We start from the raw sequence: 19731 nt of genomic DNA, 5'->3' as shown, positions 1-19731 counted from the left end.
TGCTGAACCGCTTCAACACTTTGTCAATGTAAGTATCTTGGCTTAAACCTATAAGCCTTCTCGATCTATCTCTATAGATCTTAATGCCCAGAATATATGCCGCTTCCCCTAAGTCCTTCATCGAAAAACTATTTTTCAATGAAGTCTTTACGGACTCAAGCATAGGAATGTTATTTCCAATCAGTAATATGTCATCCACATATAAGATTAGAAATACTACAGAGCTCCCACTAACCTTCTTGTAAACACAAGACTCTTCTTCGTTCTTGGTGAAGTCAAACCCTTTGACCACTTCATCAAAACGAATGTTCCAACTCCTAGATGCTTGCTTCAATCCATAAATGGATCTCTGAAGCTTGCATACCTTTCCAGCATTTTTCGGATCGACAAAACCCTCGGGCTGTATCATATACACGTCCTCAGTTAGGTTTCCATTCAGGAAAGCTGTCTTGACATCCATCTACCATATCTCATAATCGAAATATGCAGCTATAGCTAGAATAATCCGAATGGACTTAAGCATCACTACAGGCGAGAAGGTCTCATCATAGTCAACTCCTTGAACTTGTCGAAAACCTTTTGCGACAAGTCGTGCTTTATAGATATGAACATTTCCATCCATGTCCTTTTTCTTCTTATAGATCCACTTGCACTCTATGGCTTTAACACCATCAGGCGGGTCAACCAAGTTCCAAACTTGATTGTCTCCCATGAACTCTATTTCGGATTGCATGGTACTCTGCCATTTTTCGGAGTCTGGGTCCATCATTGCTTCTACTTATGTCGCAGGCTCATCATTGTCCAACAATAATATTTCCCGCATTTCGCGGAGCCTTGCTGACCTTCGTGGTTGTGGCGGTGCGTCTCTTGCCATGGGTATCTCAACTTGTTCTGCTACGTTAGCATCACTCATTGATTCTTGCCCGATCGGCTCATCTTGAACTTCTTCAAGATGCACTGTCTTTCCACTCTTTTCTCCTTTGAGAAACTCTTTCTCTAGGAAAACCCCATTCCGAGCGACAAACACTTTGCCTTCTGATCGGTTGTAGAAATAATATCCCAAAGTTTCCTTTGGATATCCCACGAAAATGCACTTATCCGACTTGGGTGTGATCTTGTCCGACTGAAGTCGCTTGACAAACACTTCACATCCCCAAATCTTTAGAAAAGACAAACTAGGAACCTTTCCAGTCCATATCTCATATGGTGTCTTAAATACGGACTTAGATGGTACCCTATTAAGTGTGAAAGCTGCTGTTTCTAGAGCGTATCCCCAAAATGACAACGGTAGGTCCGACTGGCTCATCATTGATCGAACCATGTCTAACAAAGTTCGATTACGTCGCTCGGACACACCGTTTCTCTGAGGTGTTCAAGGCGGCGTAAGTTGTGGAACAATTCCGCAACTCTTTAGATGATTGCTAAACTCGTGGCTCAAATACTCGCCTCCACGATCAGATCGTAAGGCCTTAATTTTCTTGCCACGCTGATTTTCAACTTCATTCTGAAATTCCTTGAACTTTTCAAAGGTTTCAGACTTGTGCCTCATCAAGTAGACATAGCCATATCTACTAAAATCATCAGTGAAAGTTATGAAGTATTGGAATCCTCCTCTAGCCGTCGTGCTCATTAGTCCGCATACATCACTATGTACGAGTTCCAACAAGTCTACTGCTCTCTCAGGAAATCCTGTGAAAGGCGTCTTGGTCATCTTGCCTAGCAAGCAAGCCTCACATGTCTCGTATGATTCAAAATCAAACGAAGTTAGAAGTCCATCAGAATGGAGCTTCTTCATGCGCTTTTCACTTATATGACCCAAACGACAATGCCACAAGTAGGTAGGACTCAAATCATTAGGCCGAGGCCTTTTAGCACTTACATTACAGACAGGTAAACCATCAAGATTTAAAACAAATAATCCATTCACAATGGGTGCAAAAGCCATAAACATATTATTCTTAGAGATCACACAACCATTGTTTTCACTCGCAAATGAATAACCATCCTTCATCAAGCATGAAGAAGATAAAATGTTTCGACTTAAACTAGGAACAAAATAACAATTATTCAACTCCATAATAAATCCTGACGGGAGGTGGAGTTGCATCATCCCGACGGTCAAAGCAGCAACTCTTGCATTATTGCCCACGCGGAAATCAACTTCTCCTCTTTCCACGCTTCTACTTCTTATCATTCCCTGCATCGAATTGCAAATATGAGCAACCGATCCGGTATCAAATACCCAAGAATTAATAATTGTATCACCGAGAAATATGTTGTCTATAACATTAACAACAAGCGTACCTGAGGTAGAAGTACTCTTACTTCCGCCATTCTTCAAGGAGCTAGGTACTGCTTGCAGTTTCTCTTCCAGTGACCAAGTTCATGACAGTAAAAGCACTCTTTGTCTGGAGCAGGTCCAGGTCCAGCTTTAACCTTGGGCGGTGGGTTTGGCTTGGACGTTCCAGCCTTGCCCTTCTTCTTCCAAGAATTGCCCTTCTTCTTAAAGCTGGGCTTGTTCTGTATCGCCATCACATGGCTGGTACTAGCGCTTTTCTTGATGTCAGCCTCTGCTGTCTTGAGCATACCACACAGTTCATTCAAACCCTTCTCCGTCCCATGCATATGGTAGTTCGAGATGAAGTTCCCATAGCTAGGCGGAAGAGATGAAAGAATGAAATCAGTGGCCAACTCTTGGCCCAGTGGGAAGCCTAGCTTCTCCAACCGTTGAGTGTAACCAACCATCTTGATTACGTGTTGTCCTACTGCTGCGCCTTCTGCTAGCTTGCTCTCAACAAAGGCCTTAGACACATTGAACCTTTCAGTCCTGGCCTGAGTTTGGAACATGTCTCTAAGCGCCACGATCATATCGTGCGCCTCATGGTTTGTTTCGAACTGCATCTGCAGCTCGGGTTCCATGCAAGCAAGCATAAGGCAGCTTACTTCGAGGTTAGCATCACATGCTTTCTTGTAAGCATTCTTAGCAGCAGCGGGTGCATCATCAGCAGGTTCTTCTGGTAGTGGGTTGTCTAGAACATCTTCCTTTTTCTCAGCCCTGAGAACAATTCTCAGGTTACGGATCCAATCCGAGTAGTTTGTTCTATTCAACTTGTCCTTCTCAAGGACCGAACGCAAAGCAAATAATGTGGTGGTGTTGCTAGGTGCCATTTAATCTACAACAAAAGTAATGCAAAATACACTAACACAAACGTATCCATGATAGAGCAAATTACATTAAACTATTTTAACAGAATCTACTCCCACTAAAATCAATATCCCTCTATTGAAACTTAGTGATTCAGGATCCACAACTAACAAGTCCACTAGTGAGCTTTAGCATCACCGCTAGCAAACGAGGTAGATCGGTAAGCAACTTTTGCTAATCATATCACATATGACTCCTGTTGTTGGGTGACATCTCTATGTCTCGGTGCCCAACCTTTATGCCCCAAGGACCTTAACCGTTAAGATAACCTTGTTAAGCAAACCAACCCTTATGCGTGTAAGTGTCCGACACAAACCCGTCTAGTCAAGGAAAACTAGTGGTACCCCAATTTCATAGACCCACCACTAATTGTACAAGACATGGGACGGTGCAAGTTTTAGTTGGGAGGGCATACTAACTTAAACTTTGTGAGGTCGTTCTACTTCTAACATCACAGCATGCAGAAAGTAAAACATAAACAGAATAGCATTCACACGGTTGTGACACAGTATGACCCGTTTTCATATGGTGATCTCCATCTCCATAGAACCTGTTCGCCATGGTGATCTCCATCTCCATGTTCCATGTGCGCCATCCTCCTGGTGATGAGTCCTCCAAGAACTAGAGCATGCTATTACGCCTAATAGCTAGTAAAGAATCTAGTAATGAAGATTACATAGTTGCTTGGATCATCACAGATTGGTACGCAGACCATTAAATACAATTAAGTGACAACACATATGGCTCCTGCCGTGTTGCCGTACGCGCGACACGCAAGTCACGAATGAGTTACACACATGCATCACATACACAAGGGGGCCATACTGATCACAAGATACATACATACATCCTGCAAAACAGAGTTAGGCGTCCTAACGTTCCAAACTTCGGAGGCCCGAAACTCCATCTTTCAAGCCGAATTTGGGAAATCTAATTTCGCCGAAAACGGCAAAGCCATTGAATTTCATGTGTAACTTTTTCTGTAGATTAATTTTCATATAAAAATCGCCCCGATCCGAGATCGTACCGAAAAGTTACGGCTGATTTACCGAAGCATACGCATACGGCAAAATCCCGACCCCGGCAGTAGATCCCATCTACTATTGCACATCTAATGCGCCTGGCGTATGACCCTGGATCTCGATTCAACCAATCATATTGATCTTCGCTCACTGCAACTGGATTTACGTGTATCACTTAACTCCGATGGCGGAAACCGATCGGTAGGAGTATGTCGTTACACTACCATTGCAGCAAGGGCACGAAACCAGGACATAGATCAAACAGAAAACTCGCATATCTCCATATGCACACATCCCGAATCCAAAACTAAGCAGCTACGGCTCTGATACCACTGTTGGGATACGAGGTAGGCTACACTAGCGCAATTCAAAAATTCTACCGCGTATAACCAGGAAGAACTGCCGTATAAGGATCACGGGATTACCACTCGACGCACTACTGGTGCGGAAGATGTAGATATGCGTCGGTGCAGTGAGGACGATCACGTAGTCATACGTAGTCGATCACGTCCAGCAGCTCCTCAGCAGCTCGTCCACGTGCAGCAAGATCGCCTCCGGTGCCGCGGCTCGTCGTCGGCTCGTCGTGGCTCGTCGGCGGCTCGTCGATGGCTCGTCCAAGTGCTGCAGGCGCAACACCTCCAAGGTATCCACACGTGCAGGGAGGAAGCGTCGCAAGCCGGATTGCTAGATCCGCGAGTTGCAATAGGCGAGGGCGTGGGAGGCGCGGCAAGTGTGTTTCGCCAAAAAGGTGTGAACCCTAGGGCGCCCCCACCCCTCTATTTATAGAGGTTCCTGACGGGCCTCTGGATCCGAGGCCCATTAGTACTTCTAAACCTAATCCAACTCGGATCAGATCGGAATTGGGCTTCCAGCCCCTTAAGTGTGTGACCCTATGGGTTCGGATACGTATAGACATGGCCCGAGTACTCCTACTCGGCCCAATAGTCGGTAGCGGCCTCTAGCAAGACGTGCCAACTCCTATACGCACACGAAGATCATATCAGACGAACCATCACAACATAATATACATGCTATTCCCTTTGCCTCACGATATTTGGTCTAGCTTCAAGCTGACCGCTCTTTCTCGATCCTGTGATTCGGAATCCCTTTGTAGGTTAACTCTTAACCGTACGTAGCATGGCCATGCATTTTCGGATCCGATCACTCGAGGGGCCCAGAGATATCACTCTCAATCAGAGAGGGGCAAATCCCATCTTGATTGACCATGTCTCATAGCATGCTTCTTGACAAACCCGAAAGCTACCTTTATAACTACCCTGTTACGGCATAGCATTTGATAGCCCCTAAGTAGGTCGATCCACATCTAGAATACATGCGACAATCTCAGGTCTAAGGACAAAGCGTATATGTTGTTTAAAGAGAGAACTACTTCTCGTGTTGGGTCAGTCCTAACACATGTCTCCACATGTGTCCACATTATTAGTTCAACATCTCCATGTCCATGACTTGTGAAACATAATCATCAACTAATACATGTGCTAGTCTAATATTCATGTGTGTCCTCACATGAACTCCGACTAGGGACAACTTTAGAATAACCATACAAGTAAAGAGTTTCACATACAATTCACATAATTGCAAATCAATTCAAGTAGCCTTCAATGGATATTCAATGAACACAACATACAAATCATGGATACAAATGGAATATCATCATCTCTATGATTGCCTCTAGGGCATACCTCCAACACTTTGAATCTGAGCTAAAACATTGAAAGTAAGGACCTAACATAGTTGCTTTTGGCAAACAAAACCCCTCAGCCAAAGAGCCTTGCATGTCTAGAAGTGGTGGAGTACTTCTTCCCACCGGTCGGTTAAGTCTTGTTGAGCTTAGAAGCTCAGCCTTGTTTGTGGCATCTCTTTTTAGGCGAAGTTGAAACTTCCGAGATTGTTGTTGTTGGCACTTGGCCGCCCCAGCTTCCTTCTAGGTGGACGGTCGAGTGGGATCCTTCCTCGAACGGCGGGGAATGGGATCACTGATGTCCGATTTGGCCTCACCAAGGACATCCGACCCCGGCGTTAGCTTCCGCAGTATTTTGTCTTCCGTTGTTTCGAACCTTGTAAAACTCTGATTTCAAACCAGTGTGTAATGAATTGTAAAACTAATTATGGATCTGTTGTATTCTCTGGAACCACTCACCTTCGTGTGAGCTATGCTAACTCGGTCCTGTTAAGTGGTTAAATCGGAGGAAATCCGACGGATCGTCGAGTTAACTCGATTAAGGAATGAGATTCGCGTGTTAAGCGAAGTAACCGTGCTTTAGTTGAGTTAATCAGAGGTGTTCCGCCACACCTACGTGCCAAAGGTGACCGGCAAAATGGCTCGGCTAATCAGGTAGAACCCCTTGCCAGGGATGATGCCGTAGAAGGGTTCTTCATAGGGTTGGAGCTGCTCAAAGTTGAAGTCCATGCACTTCAAGGTCTTGGTGAAGATTATGTTGAGGCCGCTACCAACGTTGATCAGCACCTTCGGGAGTAGGGCCCGGTCTATGCTCAGGCAAACCACTAGTGGGTAGGATCTAGGATCTGGGATGTGTATCCAATTATCTTCCTTGGAGAAGGTTATGGGCTGATCAGACCAGTGCAGATACTAGATTGGCCGTATGGAGACAAAGTGCACCTCTCGCTCGTGCAGTTTCTTCTTGCAGTTGCTGTAGTAGGTGTTGGGGCCACCCACGATGATGTTGAATTGCTGTTCCTATCATTGGAACTCTTCATTCTAGTCGATGCTGGGCTGGTGGGCATCTGGGTTGGGTTGGTCGGGGTGCTTCTCTCGGTGTTGGTCATCACGGTCGTCACGTTCGTCACGCCGGCTGTTGTCGCGATCATCGCGGTGGTGGTCGTCACGATTGTCGCGGCAGCAGTTATCGCGGTGGTGGTCATCACAGTCGTCGCGGCGGCGGTCATCGCGATAGAGGTCGTCATGACCATGGTCATCGTGGTTGTCATGGCAGCGGTAGTCGCGCTTGTTGTTGTCACAATGGTAGTCATTGCGGCAGCGTCGCTTGTACTCCACCGGGGTGCCGAGCTCTTTCTTGAGGATTGTGCAGTCCCAAGATTATGGCGTGCGTCCTTGCGGAAGGGGCACGGAGCACTGAGGGTTTCATCAAACTCTTCCCAGAGGAAGGAGGTCGGCCTAGCGGGATCGCATTCAGCAGTGAGGATCTCGAGGGCCCTTTTTCAAAGTTGGGACTCCAAACGTGCTTGATTTTCATCATGGATCGGCTGATCGTAGTCGTCACTCGGGCGATGCTTGATGCCCTAGAATTGTACTTTTGTTGCCTCCTTTTCTCAAGCAATACAAACCATCAAAATACAGGACATAGGGTATTACTCTCCAAAGGCCTGAACCTGTCTAAACTCTCGTGTTCTCATGATCACCTTCGAGTTCTTGGTCTCACGATCCCCTCTGCCTACAAATTAACCACTTGGGTAATCCCCTGGTGGACTGCTGGACTACTAAATCCGATAGAACGAACAAAATTTTGCTCCACTATATAGTGCATCAAATTTCCCTTTCCAACAAGTAGTCATTCTCCTGATACAGACTCTAGACGAGTGAGTTATGCCCCTTTTAATGCGGCACTGTGTTCTATCCTGAGCTGATTAATGAACGCACAACATTGAAATATTTTATCGTAACTCCTTCAACAGATCTCCAAACTTGACAATTCTTGATGCTTTGGAAATAAGACTTGATGGAGCTTCTAAATATCTAATTTTCTTCTATTGTACATCTCTAATCATGGGCACAAAGTTGATCACAACAGCAATGTTTAACCTAAGATGTTGATGATCCAACATGCTCCACTTCTAGCACGTCTTTTACCTTGTATACAGACTGAATAACTGAATCATTTGCCGCTGATGCCCAAGCATTATTATTACCAACCTTCTTGAACAAAGCATTAGCCTAAGTAGGAGTGAGGTCAACAATGGAACCTCTGATGTATGCATTGATGATTGCACGTGAAGCTAGTGTCAACCCGCCGTAGAACTTCACAACTAGGTCCTGTATTGGATATTTATGATGTTGATAGGGTAGTCGTTGAAGTGCTCGAACACCTCATAGATTGTCTCTGTAGTGTACTGGTCGAAGCTTGATATCCGATTGCGAAGAATTTGTGTGTTCCCTAGTGAGTAGTACTTGGCGAGAACCATAGTATCCAATTTGCTTGATGTCATCTTCTATAATCCATCGTGAATCGCTTTTAACATTTCCATGTGTAGAATGTCGCCTACTTGTATCTTCATTTGTCAATGCTCAAGAGGTTTTGTTTTTATTCAAAGCTTCTGAATTTGATCATGTACGACTAATGAAAGCATTGCCCAAGCTCCTCTTCATTGTCGTCATCTCTATCTCCTTCGTCTTGTTCTCATCGCTTTGCTCCTGCCCATTCTTCATGGATTTTCCCCTACATACAGAATAGAACATATACCGAAATGTAGCTCTATTGAAAACTTATGAAATTAACTTTCCAACTAGTGGTTATTCACCTAAAATGGAGTTCAAATGAGAGAGTTATGCCCATTTTATTTCAGCACTGTGTGCTATCTAGATTTGATTTTAGAACGCGAGACGTTCGATGATTTCGAAATAACTGCTTGTAGGAATCTCCGATTGCCTTGCTTCATGATTCGTTGGAATGTAGACTTCACGGGACTTCTTAATATCAAAAAATATTCTATTATTTTTTTCTGAGGTCTTGCAAAATCTTGATGACAACTGTAGCTTCTTGTAAATTGGTCTAGAGATGTTGATGATCTTAATCTTGTGGTCTTTGGGGCATTATGTGACGCACCTATTTTTTTTCTAACATCTGTCATGAGAATTAAAATGGAGGCTCAAAAGAAAACCTCCAATTACTGATAGTAAGATCAGATATCATAAGATTTTACTCTATTTTTTAATGTAAAAACCAGCGGCAGAATTATCAAAGGTATGAAGTTAATGTAATGATCTCAGAGATATTGTTTCTGCTTATCTCCAATTTTAAGATCTTTACATTCCATGTTTTCCGGTACAGTTATCACTCAATTCAATAGCTTGAAAGGCAAGCAGCGTGCAGCCCAGAGAGCTGCAAGGACAAATGGCACCTCTATTAATACATGTCCTCGCCTCCCAAAAGAGAGTATGCAGGGCAAGATAGTGTCAAAACCTGTATAGCGCATTTCTTCCGGCGTGGTGGTGCTTCTGGTTGTACAGAGTTTTCGAGACGATGGAAGGCGTTCATGAGGAACAGCAGCAAGCACATGTCCTGGGGAAGAAAGGTCTGCGACTGATTCCAGTAATCATTGGTAATGTCCTTGGACATAGATTTTTTACCTTGACAGATCAATCTTATGAGACGCTTATCAAGGCCATGGTTAGCTTGTTGTATCTCCTTAACAATGTCTATCCTATAATTTTTTTGTGCGCTTACAGTTCAACATGCATCGATCATTGGGGAAATCTGTAAGGAAACATTCTGTTTTTCCCCTCATAAATAATGTATCCAAAATGGTTATTACGGGGACTTACTTTTGCAGTTCCTCCAATAATCTCTTCCAATCCAACTACCGTATAATTAGCTATAATTAGCTAATGGGCATATCTCAATATCTTTTTTATAGTTACTGGGAGAGTTGCTTTTACAGTTCTCAATAATCCCATTCCAATCCAACTACCATATTACCATATTAGGAGAGTAACAACTCATTCTTTATTTAGAGTGAGTTGGGGTGGCCGATCATTGGTTTATCCCAATAATTATTGGGAAAAGAAAGGGGTAAAGGGGATCTGCTATAGCATTATTTTTTCATCAACACTCCCAATATGGTAGTTGGATTGGGGAATGGGGATCTGCTAGAGGAGTTTTGGGTGAGTTGGGGTATATCATTGGTTCATCCAAATAATTATTGGGAAAAGATTTTTACACAAATTCTTCTAATATAGTAGTTGGATTCGGGGAATAGGGATCTCGCAGCGGAGATGCTCTAAGTATGCGACAAAAGTGGTTTACATTCACTCCATATTCTAGATTAGACAATAAATCATATTGTATAATATTTTGAATCTACTATGCCTCCCTTAAAAAACATGGGAGGGTCAGCAATTTCTTCCAAACTGTTGTAGAGACAAAAAAGAAGAAGAAAGAAGCAATGTTGCTAATAGAACTGTCCCATTTGTTTTCAGCAAACGAAGTATCTGAACGGATTGTGAGCGCATCTGTTGGCGCAAATCTTATGATTTACCTCACAACAAAGTATCACCTCGGCGCTGCAAGCAGTGCCATCATCATCTTCGTGTACATAGCGGCCGCAAATTTCTTGCCAGTCTGCGGAGCCATTGTGTCCGACGCACTGTTGGGTCGCTGCCTCATGGTTACAGTCACACTTTTCTCCTGCACAATTGTAAGAGCACCGAACAATCCCTTTGGCCCTTGTACAACTGAAGAGCATCAATTTTTTTAACTGAATATTATTTATATAAAAAGGTATTGATTACTGTTACAAGACTGCAAACTCGCATCTATTTGATTATTCCTTTCGTGTTCCACACAGGGGACTACCCTTTTGTGTTTGACATCAGTGATTCCACGCTTGACACCACCGGATTGCACCACTCCAAACCAAGGCTGCACTTCATCTACTCCACTTCAGCTATTTGTGCTGTGTGCCTCCCTTGGTTTCATGGCGCTTGGAGCAAGTGGCGTCCGCCCCTGCTGCCTGGCCTTTGCCGAGGATCAGATTGCGCATTGGGACACCGCAAGGAAGGACCGTGCTCTCCGGGTCTTGTTCAGCTGGTACTACGTATCCGTGGGTTTCTCGCAGATCGTGGCCGTGACTGTGCTTGTGTACTTCCAAGATAAGATGGGCTGGAAGGTTGGCTTCATGGTTCCGGCAGCCATCATGACGTCTGTCACGCTCCTTAACCTAGCAGTGTCACCATTCTACGTGAAGGTGAAGCCTCAGACGAGCATGTGGGCTGGCTTACTGAAAGTGGCTGTCGCGGCTGTGAACAACCGTGACCTTGAGCTGCCAGAGGCAAATCATCATGGTGTCCAGTTCCACAGCTTACCAGGTTCAACACAGGTGGTCCCATCAGAAAAAATGAGGTGATTGCTACTTATGGCTCTGTTTCTACTATTAAGATAGCTAGGGTGCATCTAAACAAAACCCCATAGTTTCACTTCACACTTTTGGTTAGCATTTTAACTTAGTTCTACCCCGTACAAATAAACTCATTCAGGTTTCTGAACAAAGCTTGCTTGGTGAGGACCCGAGCAGGCAGCAGCACAAACAATGAAGGATCTGACAGCACGTGCCCACGGTGCACCTGCACAGTGGAGCAAGTAGAGAACCTCAAGTCTGCTCTGAGCGTCATGCCCATGTGGTCAGCCATGGTGATGTCCTTCCTGTTGCAGAGCTCCTCGTTCGGGGTACTGCAAGCAGCAACCACGGACCGTCGTATCGGCACGACGAGGTTCCAGATACCCGCAGGCTCCATATCAATATTCGAAATCACGACCTTCACCGTGTGGTCAGGCTGCTACGACTCCTACATACTCCCTCTGCTCAGGAGGGTCACGGGGCGGCAACGCGTGCTCACGCTGAAGCAGCGCATGGGCATTGGTTTGTTCCTGGCCGTCGTGTCCATGGCAGTGGCATCGGCAGTAGAGGCTCGAAGGAGGGAGGCGGCAACGAGGCAAGGGGCCCTGCGGATGTCAGCCCTGTGGCTGGCGCCCCAGTACGTGCTCATGGGGCTCGCGGGCGCGTTCGGCGCCATCGCGCAGATCGAGTTCTACTACGCGGTGCTTCCGAAGTCCATGGGCAGCTTCGTGCTGGCGCTGCTCTTCTTCGGGGGTGGTGTCGCGAGCATCATGGGAACGGTGATCATTAAGCTCGTGAACGTGGTCACCGGCGGGGGCGGGGCGGTCCCGTGGATCTCCGACGACCTGGACCGGGGTCGCTACGACTGCTACTACCGGTTGCTCGCAGTTCTTGGCGCCATCGACTTCGTCTACTTCGTCGTTTGCGCTTACGTTTTCAATGAGACGGCGCAGAACATGTCACTGGAAGTTGATGCTGACGATGAAGCGGAAGAGGCGGTAGAGTTTACAGGCTAGCTCAGGGCTCAGGCAAGTGCTTGTTCCATGTTGGACTGTTGGTATGGCGGGCTGCAATAAAAGCACTTGATATATGTTGTTTGCTGTGACCAATCGGATTCATATTCGAAATAAAGGGCCCGGTCTACATAATAACCTGCTGTTCTCAATCAGAAACACCCAAATTCTGCCTTGGGAAGTTGGGATCAAAGATCCAACACAAGAACACGTCACCAAACCGAAGCACACTGCCACTGTCTAAACTCTAGTACATATATTCAGTAGAGGCACCGAGGCCACCAATATTACACAAGTTACCTATATACTAGTACACGACTACTTCTATGATCCATCACTCCACAGTCCACATATGTCATCTATCTATATAATATATGTTGCTAATAAGTTTAACCTCGCTCAGTACGGAGTACACAGAAGCAAAGTAGCAGTCAGTCAGTTGGGTATAAGCTTGAAGCGAGGCTTGGCAAACGCCGGAGTCGGATCGTAGCGTCCGTAGTCGTTTGTCTTAACCATGTCGCCTGAGGCTGTTGCTCCCTTTTCAGATGCAGCGGCGGGATGCACCTGAATTAAACCACACATGTAATGGATGTTGGTAATCTTTTCCAAATAAACATCCTCTTGCGTTAGTAGAGCCGTTCTCAAACTTACTAATATGAATTTGTAAATCCAGAAAAACTATCCTTTTTAGCTCTAAACAAATTCTCAACAGAACTTTGCTAGTCTTTGACCCATCAATTTTCTATTCAGTTCATACCTTGTGAACATTTTCTTTCGCTAGCTCCCTTCCTCCTGCAAAAACCACCATGGAAGGAAGGTTAATAAACCAATTCCTGAATATTCACCTCTTCCTCTTTATGCAGTACAAATGAAAATTACAGAAAGTTGAAGATATTTCATAGAAAGTCAGGGAAAAAGCATGGTGCGACAGGGAAACCAACCTTCGGTGCATACCGAAAGCGCTGACACAACAATGAGCAGAAAAACAAGCACCGAAGCTCTGCATACTATCTTCGAAGTCATCTTCTTGAACACTGCATAGAAACAGTGTACGTTCAGGTTTATATAGCTGAAGAGCAGTGCCCCAATGTCCAACCTTAGGATGATTGGTGCTCCCAAATTCTTGATATAATACCGAAAAGCAAAAGGTACCGTGGAGATAATGGGCACTTTGCCTCCATGGTTTCTGAGTGTGCAGTCAAGTGCTAGTGGGGTGCTAATATGCTACTCCCTCAAGGCAAGAAAAAGGAAGAATCCATTAGTGGAGCGCCTGATTGCTCCGGTTCTTTAAGCTTGTGTGCTCAGCTCCTTGTCTACCGTTGGAGCAAGGGACAAGGGGAACCACTGGAGCCATCAGGCAAGCACCATAGAAAAGGAGAGTGCAAAAACAAAATGCACTGTGGCTTCCGAGTCATTAAGCAGAACTAGTGATTGCACTTGATTATGTTCGTGTGTCAGAAAGGATGGGTTGAGCATCATGCGCTAGCTAGTTTGTGCCAAATTTCCGTAGTTTAATATTGCACCCCTTATAAACAATAGAAGTTAATATGCCTGTTGAATCACTGGTAGAGAATTGGCCTTTAGTCCTGGTTGGTAAGGTGCAAATCTCCCGAAAATCCATCCGGGATAAACCAATTGGTACAAAGGGGGGTCCTTTTGTCCCGGGTCACTCAACCGGGACAAAAGACTCCCCTTTTATCCCGGTTGGTAATACCAACCGGGATAAAACGGGTCACCATGCCAGGCGCCGCAAAAAAAAAAGAATGCTCCCAGGAGCCCCTCCCCCCAAGACACGCGACGTCGCAAGCCACAAGTCACGCGATTTTTCACACGAAATATGTGCGTGCGCGCTGCATGGTATTCGAACCCACAACCTCCAGCCTCGCGTGTAGCTTCCTTGCCATCCCACCTACACAGCACATATGACTATATAGGGGATGCAATCCTTTTGTATTAACTCGTGGGGGATCCTTTTATCCCAGTTGGAAACACCAACCGGGATAAAAGACCCTCTTTTATCCCGGTTGGTATTACAAACCGGGATAAAAGGGTTCGAGGGATTTAATCCAATTTCAGCCACCCCGTTGGGACCCTTTTATCCCGGTTTGAAACACCAACCGGGATAAAAGACCCCACCTTTTATCCTGGTTGGTAACACCAACCGGGATAAAAGGGTCAGGGTCTTTTTTTTCCACTAGCCTTTGCAACCGGGATAAAAGGTCCCGGTTGGTGAGCCCCCCACCAGTGACTGAGCTTTAGTCCCAGTTGGTGAACCTTTTGTACCGAGCCAACTTTAAACCGGGACAAAATAGGACATATGGAAGGTGAATTCTCTACTAGTGAATCATTTTCAACAGATGAACCATGATCACGTCAGGTCATTAGCTAGTGTGGCATTATTTATACTTTTCGAGAAGAAATACTAGCAAACTGATCACCTAGTAAGGTTCCTTATAGTTAGATCTTACTCACCCGGGTTTAAGTCCTCGAGTCGGCGTGGATGCTAGTGTTTTTGTAAAACCTCTACCTTTCATGGTTGTCCTTTTGTCATTGTAGGGAATGGGTGCATCACTCCTTCCACTTAGACTGTCTCGTACCTTGCCTTCTCCGTCTTTGCTTCCAAGCAATGCTTCCTGTCCTTCCTATACACTACAAGAAAACTGAGTAACACCCCGTCCTCCAAAGCCGCACCGCCCAACCCTTCCGAGGGGCGGGCACGCGTACACATAGCACCCTGCTTACACTTTCGTCCTCGCTTCGTGTAAAAGGGTTAACCCGAAGGTGCTATGGCTGGTTGACGAAGGCTTATAAGTTGCCTCCACCCTTGCTAAACTAGCAATGTGGTACTAAACATGCGCACCTGCGCTAATGGGCCTCACTGGGCCAACCAAATTGGGTCGGGTGTCACACTTCTCCGTCTTTGCTTCCAAGCAATGCTTCCTGTCCTTCCTATACACTACAAGAAAACTGAGTATTCATCCCGGTTGGGTTTCCCCCAGTACTCATAGGAGCATTAGTACCGGGCCTAACGGCTAGTCCCCCAGGACGTCCTGTGAGGGACTTTAGTACTGGATGGAGGCTTCACCCGATACTAAAGGTTATCAATTAGTACCGGTTGAAGCCTCCAACTAGTACTAATATGCCTGAGGGCCTTTAGGAGGATGGAAGATGATTATGAAGATGATAACTACGTTCCGAACTAGACTCAAGGAGGTGCCTTTGCAGATGCTGCAATGGGCGAGGCTGAAGAAGAGACGGTGTCAAAAGAAGGTCCTACTGATGATCTAGGTCAGGTGTTGCGAGATGCAAAGAAAGACTGAAAATGTGGAGTCAAAGATGTTTGAGCGTATGTTAGATGATCATAAGAAAATGTTATACCCAGATTGCAAACATGGGCTCTAGTAGCCAACCTATTCTGAACAATAAGGATGGACATGCACCCATGTGGAAGAAGTCTATATTTTGGGAGCTACCTAATTGTGAAGTCCTTGAGGTCCGTAATGCAATCGATGTGATGCAGAAACTCTTTGCGTGAACATGCTTGGCTTCCTAGGTACATGTGGAAAGGAAAAATATATAATTGAAGCACGTCGGGACCTGAAATGCATGAAATAATGAGATGACCTACATCTGGAAAATAGAAATGATGGACATTATTTACATCCTGTCAATTACACTCTCAGCAAGGAAGAGAAGGAAAGCATATTTGATTGCTTGAATAGTATCAAGGTTCCATTAGGTTACTCCTAGAATATATACAGGGAATAATAAATATTAAAGAGAAGAAATTCATAAATCTAAAGACCCATGACTGACACAATTGCTGCCTGTTGCACTGAGGGGTATTCTACCAAATAATGTGAGAATGAAAATCGTGAAGCTATGTGCATGCCTCAATATGATTTCTCAGAAGGCAATCCATCCAAACAATCTACTAAAGCTGCAGAATGACGTGGTGCAATGCCTTGTTAGCTTTAAGATAGTCTTTTCACCTCCCTTCTTTAATATCATGACCCACCTTCTAGTTCACCTTGTTGAAGAGATTTTTATTCTCGGTCCTATATTTCTACACAATATGTTCCCTTTCGAGAGATTTATGGCAGTTCTGAAGAAATATGTTCGTAATCATGCCCGTCAAGAAGGAACCACCGCAAAGGGATATCGAATAAAGGAGGTCATTGAGTTTTTTATTGACTTTATTGATGACCTGAGTTCGATTGGAATTCCTATATCACGCCATGAGGGGGGACTCAAGAGAAAGGGCACACTAGGGAAGAAAGCTCGGATGGACATCAATGAGATTAAATTTTGTAAAGCACACTTCATAGTCCTGCAACAATCATCCCTGGTGGCTCCATATATGGAGGAGCACAAGACTATTGTACGGTCCTCAAACCAGGGGAAGACTCAGGTCTGGATTACACATCATCACATTGAAACTTTCGCCTCTTGGTTGCGACGATGACTGATGGGTGAGGACATGATTGAAGAACAACTAGCATGGTTGGCTAGGGGTCCATCTATCTCAGTATCGACATTCCAAGGATACGAGATAAACGGGTACACATTTTACATGAGAGACAAGACCATAAGAGCACAAACCAAAATAGTTGTGTCCGTATAGATGCAATAGACAATAATGGAAAAAAAGATAGATACTATGGTGTCATTGAGAAGATATGGGAACTCGACTATGGATCTTTGAAAATCTCTCTATTTCGGTGCCAATGGGCGAAACTTATTGGAGGAGGCGTAACAACAGATAACTATGGGATGACAATAGTGGATCTCAATAAGATTAGATATAGAGACGGACCATTCGTCATAGCCAATGATGTGACTCAAGTTTTCTATGTGAAGGATATATCAAGCAAACAAAAGTAGTGTGCTAATAAGTCAGATGACCAGCCAAAGCACCACATAGTTTTACAAGGGAAAAGAAAAATAGTACATGTTATAGCCATGGTAAACATGTTAATAACACTACAAGCACTATTTTTCAAACTTTTTGCATGGTCAAAATATTTATTTTTCCTTATTTTTAAGTTAACACAAGTATTATGACCATTTATAACCTATGCTAAGTTAAAATTAGTAATTTTACTATGTTTGATATTTAACTACATCTAATGATTTTATAGTGTATATCTAATCAACATCAAGCTAGCAAACATTTTTTGCAATTTTGTTAACTGATAAATTAATAGCAATTGTAAAAGAAAGTAAATAAAAAGATGTTTGGGCAAGAAGCGAGAACAGTGGGCTACAAAGCCCTTTAGTACCATGTGCTAAAGGGGGCAATTTCGTCTTGGCGTGCTCGGCCCCCCTTTAGTATCGGGTTGGTAGCTGGACCCGGTACTAAAGGGTCGACTTTTAGTACCGATGCTAGCCAACACGTGGTACAAAAGGGCCCATCGTCTTCCTCCCCTGTCGCTCAACAACACTTAGTGAAATTTTTCGATCGATGCCACCAGCCCTCTTCGGATCCTCCACGCTGCCGCCCCAACGTCCTCCCGCTCCTCCATGATGCGCGCCCCTATCATCGCATGCTACCGTGTTGATGCAAAATCTTGGCTCCAGGCTTTTGTGTTGAACAACATGGAGGACCTGGGAGATTTGCTTAACTCCAGTGCAGCATCCAAATCAGCTCACCAAGGTGCAAGGCGTGCTAGTCAATTTGACCTGAAATTGACAAGGGAAACATTAAATTCCTAAGCCGATAGGCGGCTAAGCCTTCGAGCTCATTGACAGACGTTATTTGAATAAACACCACAATAGATAGAAATTATATAATCATGCGGTGTAAATAAACAAAAGCATTAATGGCATGCACCATGAGCTATATGAGCCGACGGGCTAAGATAGATGTAGTATAAAACAGCAGCCATAAAAAGAGCACTTGTTAACAATGAGCACATCAGATAAACTAGCATATCTTAATGAATGTCATGAGACAGGACTGAGAGGACATTAACCTTAATTTATTAACCTAAAAAATTAGAACATGACAACAAAAACCTCTTGCCTACAGCTTACAAGCTGATTAAGCTAATGGATCTAATTAACATCATGATACGTATATTGAACTTAGACAAGGTAATACGAATAAGAGGACATTAACTTTAGCCTACTAACTTAACAGACTACCTTGAGGCAACAAGACCTCGTACGCGCACCTATCAGCTCAATGACATCATCACGCCTCTGTGAGATATGGATGATAACCAGCCGATGCATTGGCTCTCAATGGTAACGTTATGATGTTAACGATCAGATGGCTAGCAGTACGAGGGGTAGCAGCAAAGATCTATCAGACCTAGCATATGTAAAGCAAATAAAGCATGCAATATCTAAACAGCCGAAACCATCAGATAACTGGTGAATGCTTAAACAAGATGAAGGAGCCGATAAAGACCGCCTAATCAAATCTAAGTCGTTCGATAACTGTGAGTACTTGATAAAACTAAGAGGTCAATACGATACAATTTAACAAAATCAAACAACTCGATAACTATGTACAATGTTGAAGACAAATATAATATTTGACAAAGCCTAGAAAGTTCTATTTACAATGTAAGTTATCTCGATAACTAGCCACACGATAAAAGATCAGAATATTGGACGATGTCTAGAAAGTTCTGATATAGATAATGTGATGACCGGGTGACATTTACAAGTTCACCTGAGATCAAAGCTGATGCAGCCCTGCATGCAACAAGAAACTCATTTGTTTCCACTCTACTCCTACTTCTAGGGTTTTGGCAGCGTGACGCTGAATGGTTGTATTGATTGATTGATGATTATTTTTTACAATCCTAGAGCAATCTAAAATCCTAGTCGGTTATGATATGAACCGATACAAACAAGCCTAAAAACTACTAAATATAAATCTCCACACTTGCCCTTATTTGGTGGAGTCATTTTTCACTTCAAATCGGATTCCTCCCGATTTTCTATCGGCTTTTAGGACCCGATCACCCGTGGTGGGTCTTGATCAACGTCAAGTCGCCAACATACTTTTTCTCTCTCCAGCATCGGTTGTCAAAACCTTATCTTCTTCAGTTGACTCTAGTCAAAAACCGGTGTCAACACGCCACCACTGCGTGCCCCCATCATCGTGAGCTGCCATCGTCTCGCTCCAGCCCCGTCGTGTCGCCCCTCCACGACACTGGCGCCGTCCCCCTCCCAGCCCCCAGCGCCTATCCTAACCGTTGCGGCCCTACAACTTCGATCCTTTCCCGTTGCCACCGTGCGCCCCAACCGGCCCACGGCTAGCCACTCCCGAGTGGCCTGCTCGCCCGAGCCTCCACTGGTGGCCACCTCCACGCCAACGACCTCACGCTCGCCGCCGTTCTCGGCGCCGCCCGTCCACATTCCT

General features: G+C 44.6%; 2 protein-coding genes across 2 annotated transcripts in view; one reads left to right on the top strand and one right to left on the bottom strand.

Annotated features, from left to right (window-relative positions):
- Positions 1-12444, top strand: part of LOC117866837 (protein NRT1/ PTR FAMILY 1.1) — a 28201-nt gene extending 15757 nt beyond the window's left edge. The window contains exons 2-5 of the mRNA XM_072290255.1: positions 6810-7204; positions 10495-10641; positions 10792-11345; positions 11480-12444. Coding sequence (XP_072146356.1) covers positions 6810-7204; positions 10495-10641; positions 10792-11345; positions 11480-12356 — 1973 coding nt within the window. The 3' untranslated portion in view covers positions 12357-12444. The remainder of the gene's footprint in view (positions 1-6809; positions 7205-10494; positions 10642-10791; positions 11346-11479) is intronic.
- A 146-nt stretch (positions 12445-12590) lies between these two features.
- Positions 12591-13440, bottom strand: LOC117866838 (uncharacterized). Its single transcript, XM_034751127.2, has 3 exons — positions 13295-13440; positions 13111-13145; positions 12591-12917 (listed from the first exon to the last, which is right to left on the bottom strand). Exons 1-3 carry the CDS (start codon positions 13374-13376, stop codon positions 12789-12791), a joined length of 246 nt encoding a protein of 81 aa, XP_034607018.1. The 5' UTR covers positions 13377-13440; the 3' UTR covers positions 12591-12788.
- Positions 13441-19731: the final 6291 nt, after the last annotated feature.

Source organism: Setaria viridis, chromosome 8 (genome assembly GCF_005286985.2).
Source record: "Setaria viridis chromosome 8, Setaria_viridis_v4.0, whole genome shotgun sequence".
In the NCBI taxonomy this organism is placed as follows: domain Eukaryota; kingdom Viridiplantae; phylum Streptophyta; class Magnoliopsida; order Poales; family Poaceae; genus Setaria; species Setaria viridis.
Note: the sequence above shows the minus strand (reverse complement) of the source record. Positions and strands in the feature narration are given on the sequence as shown.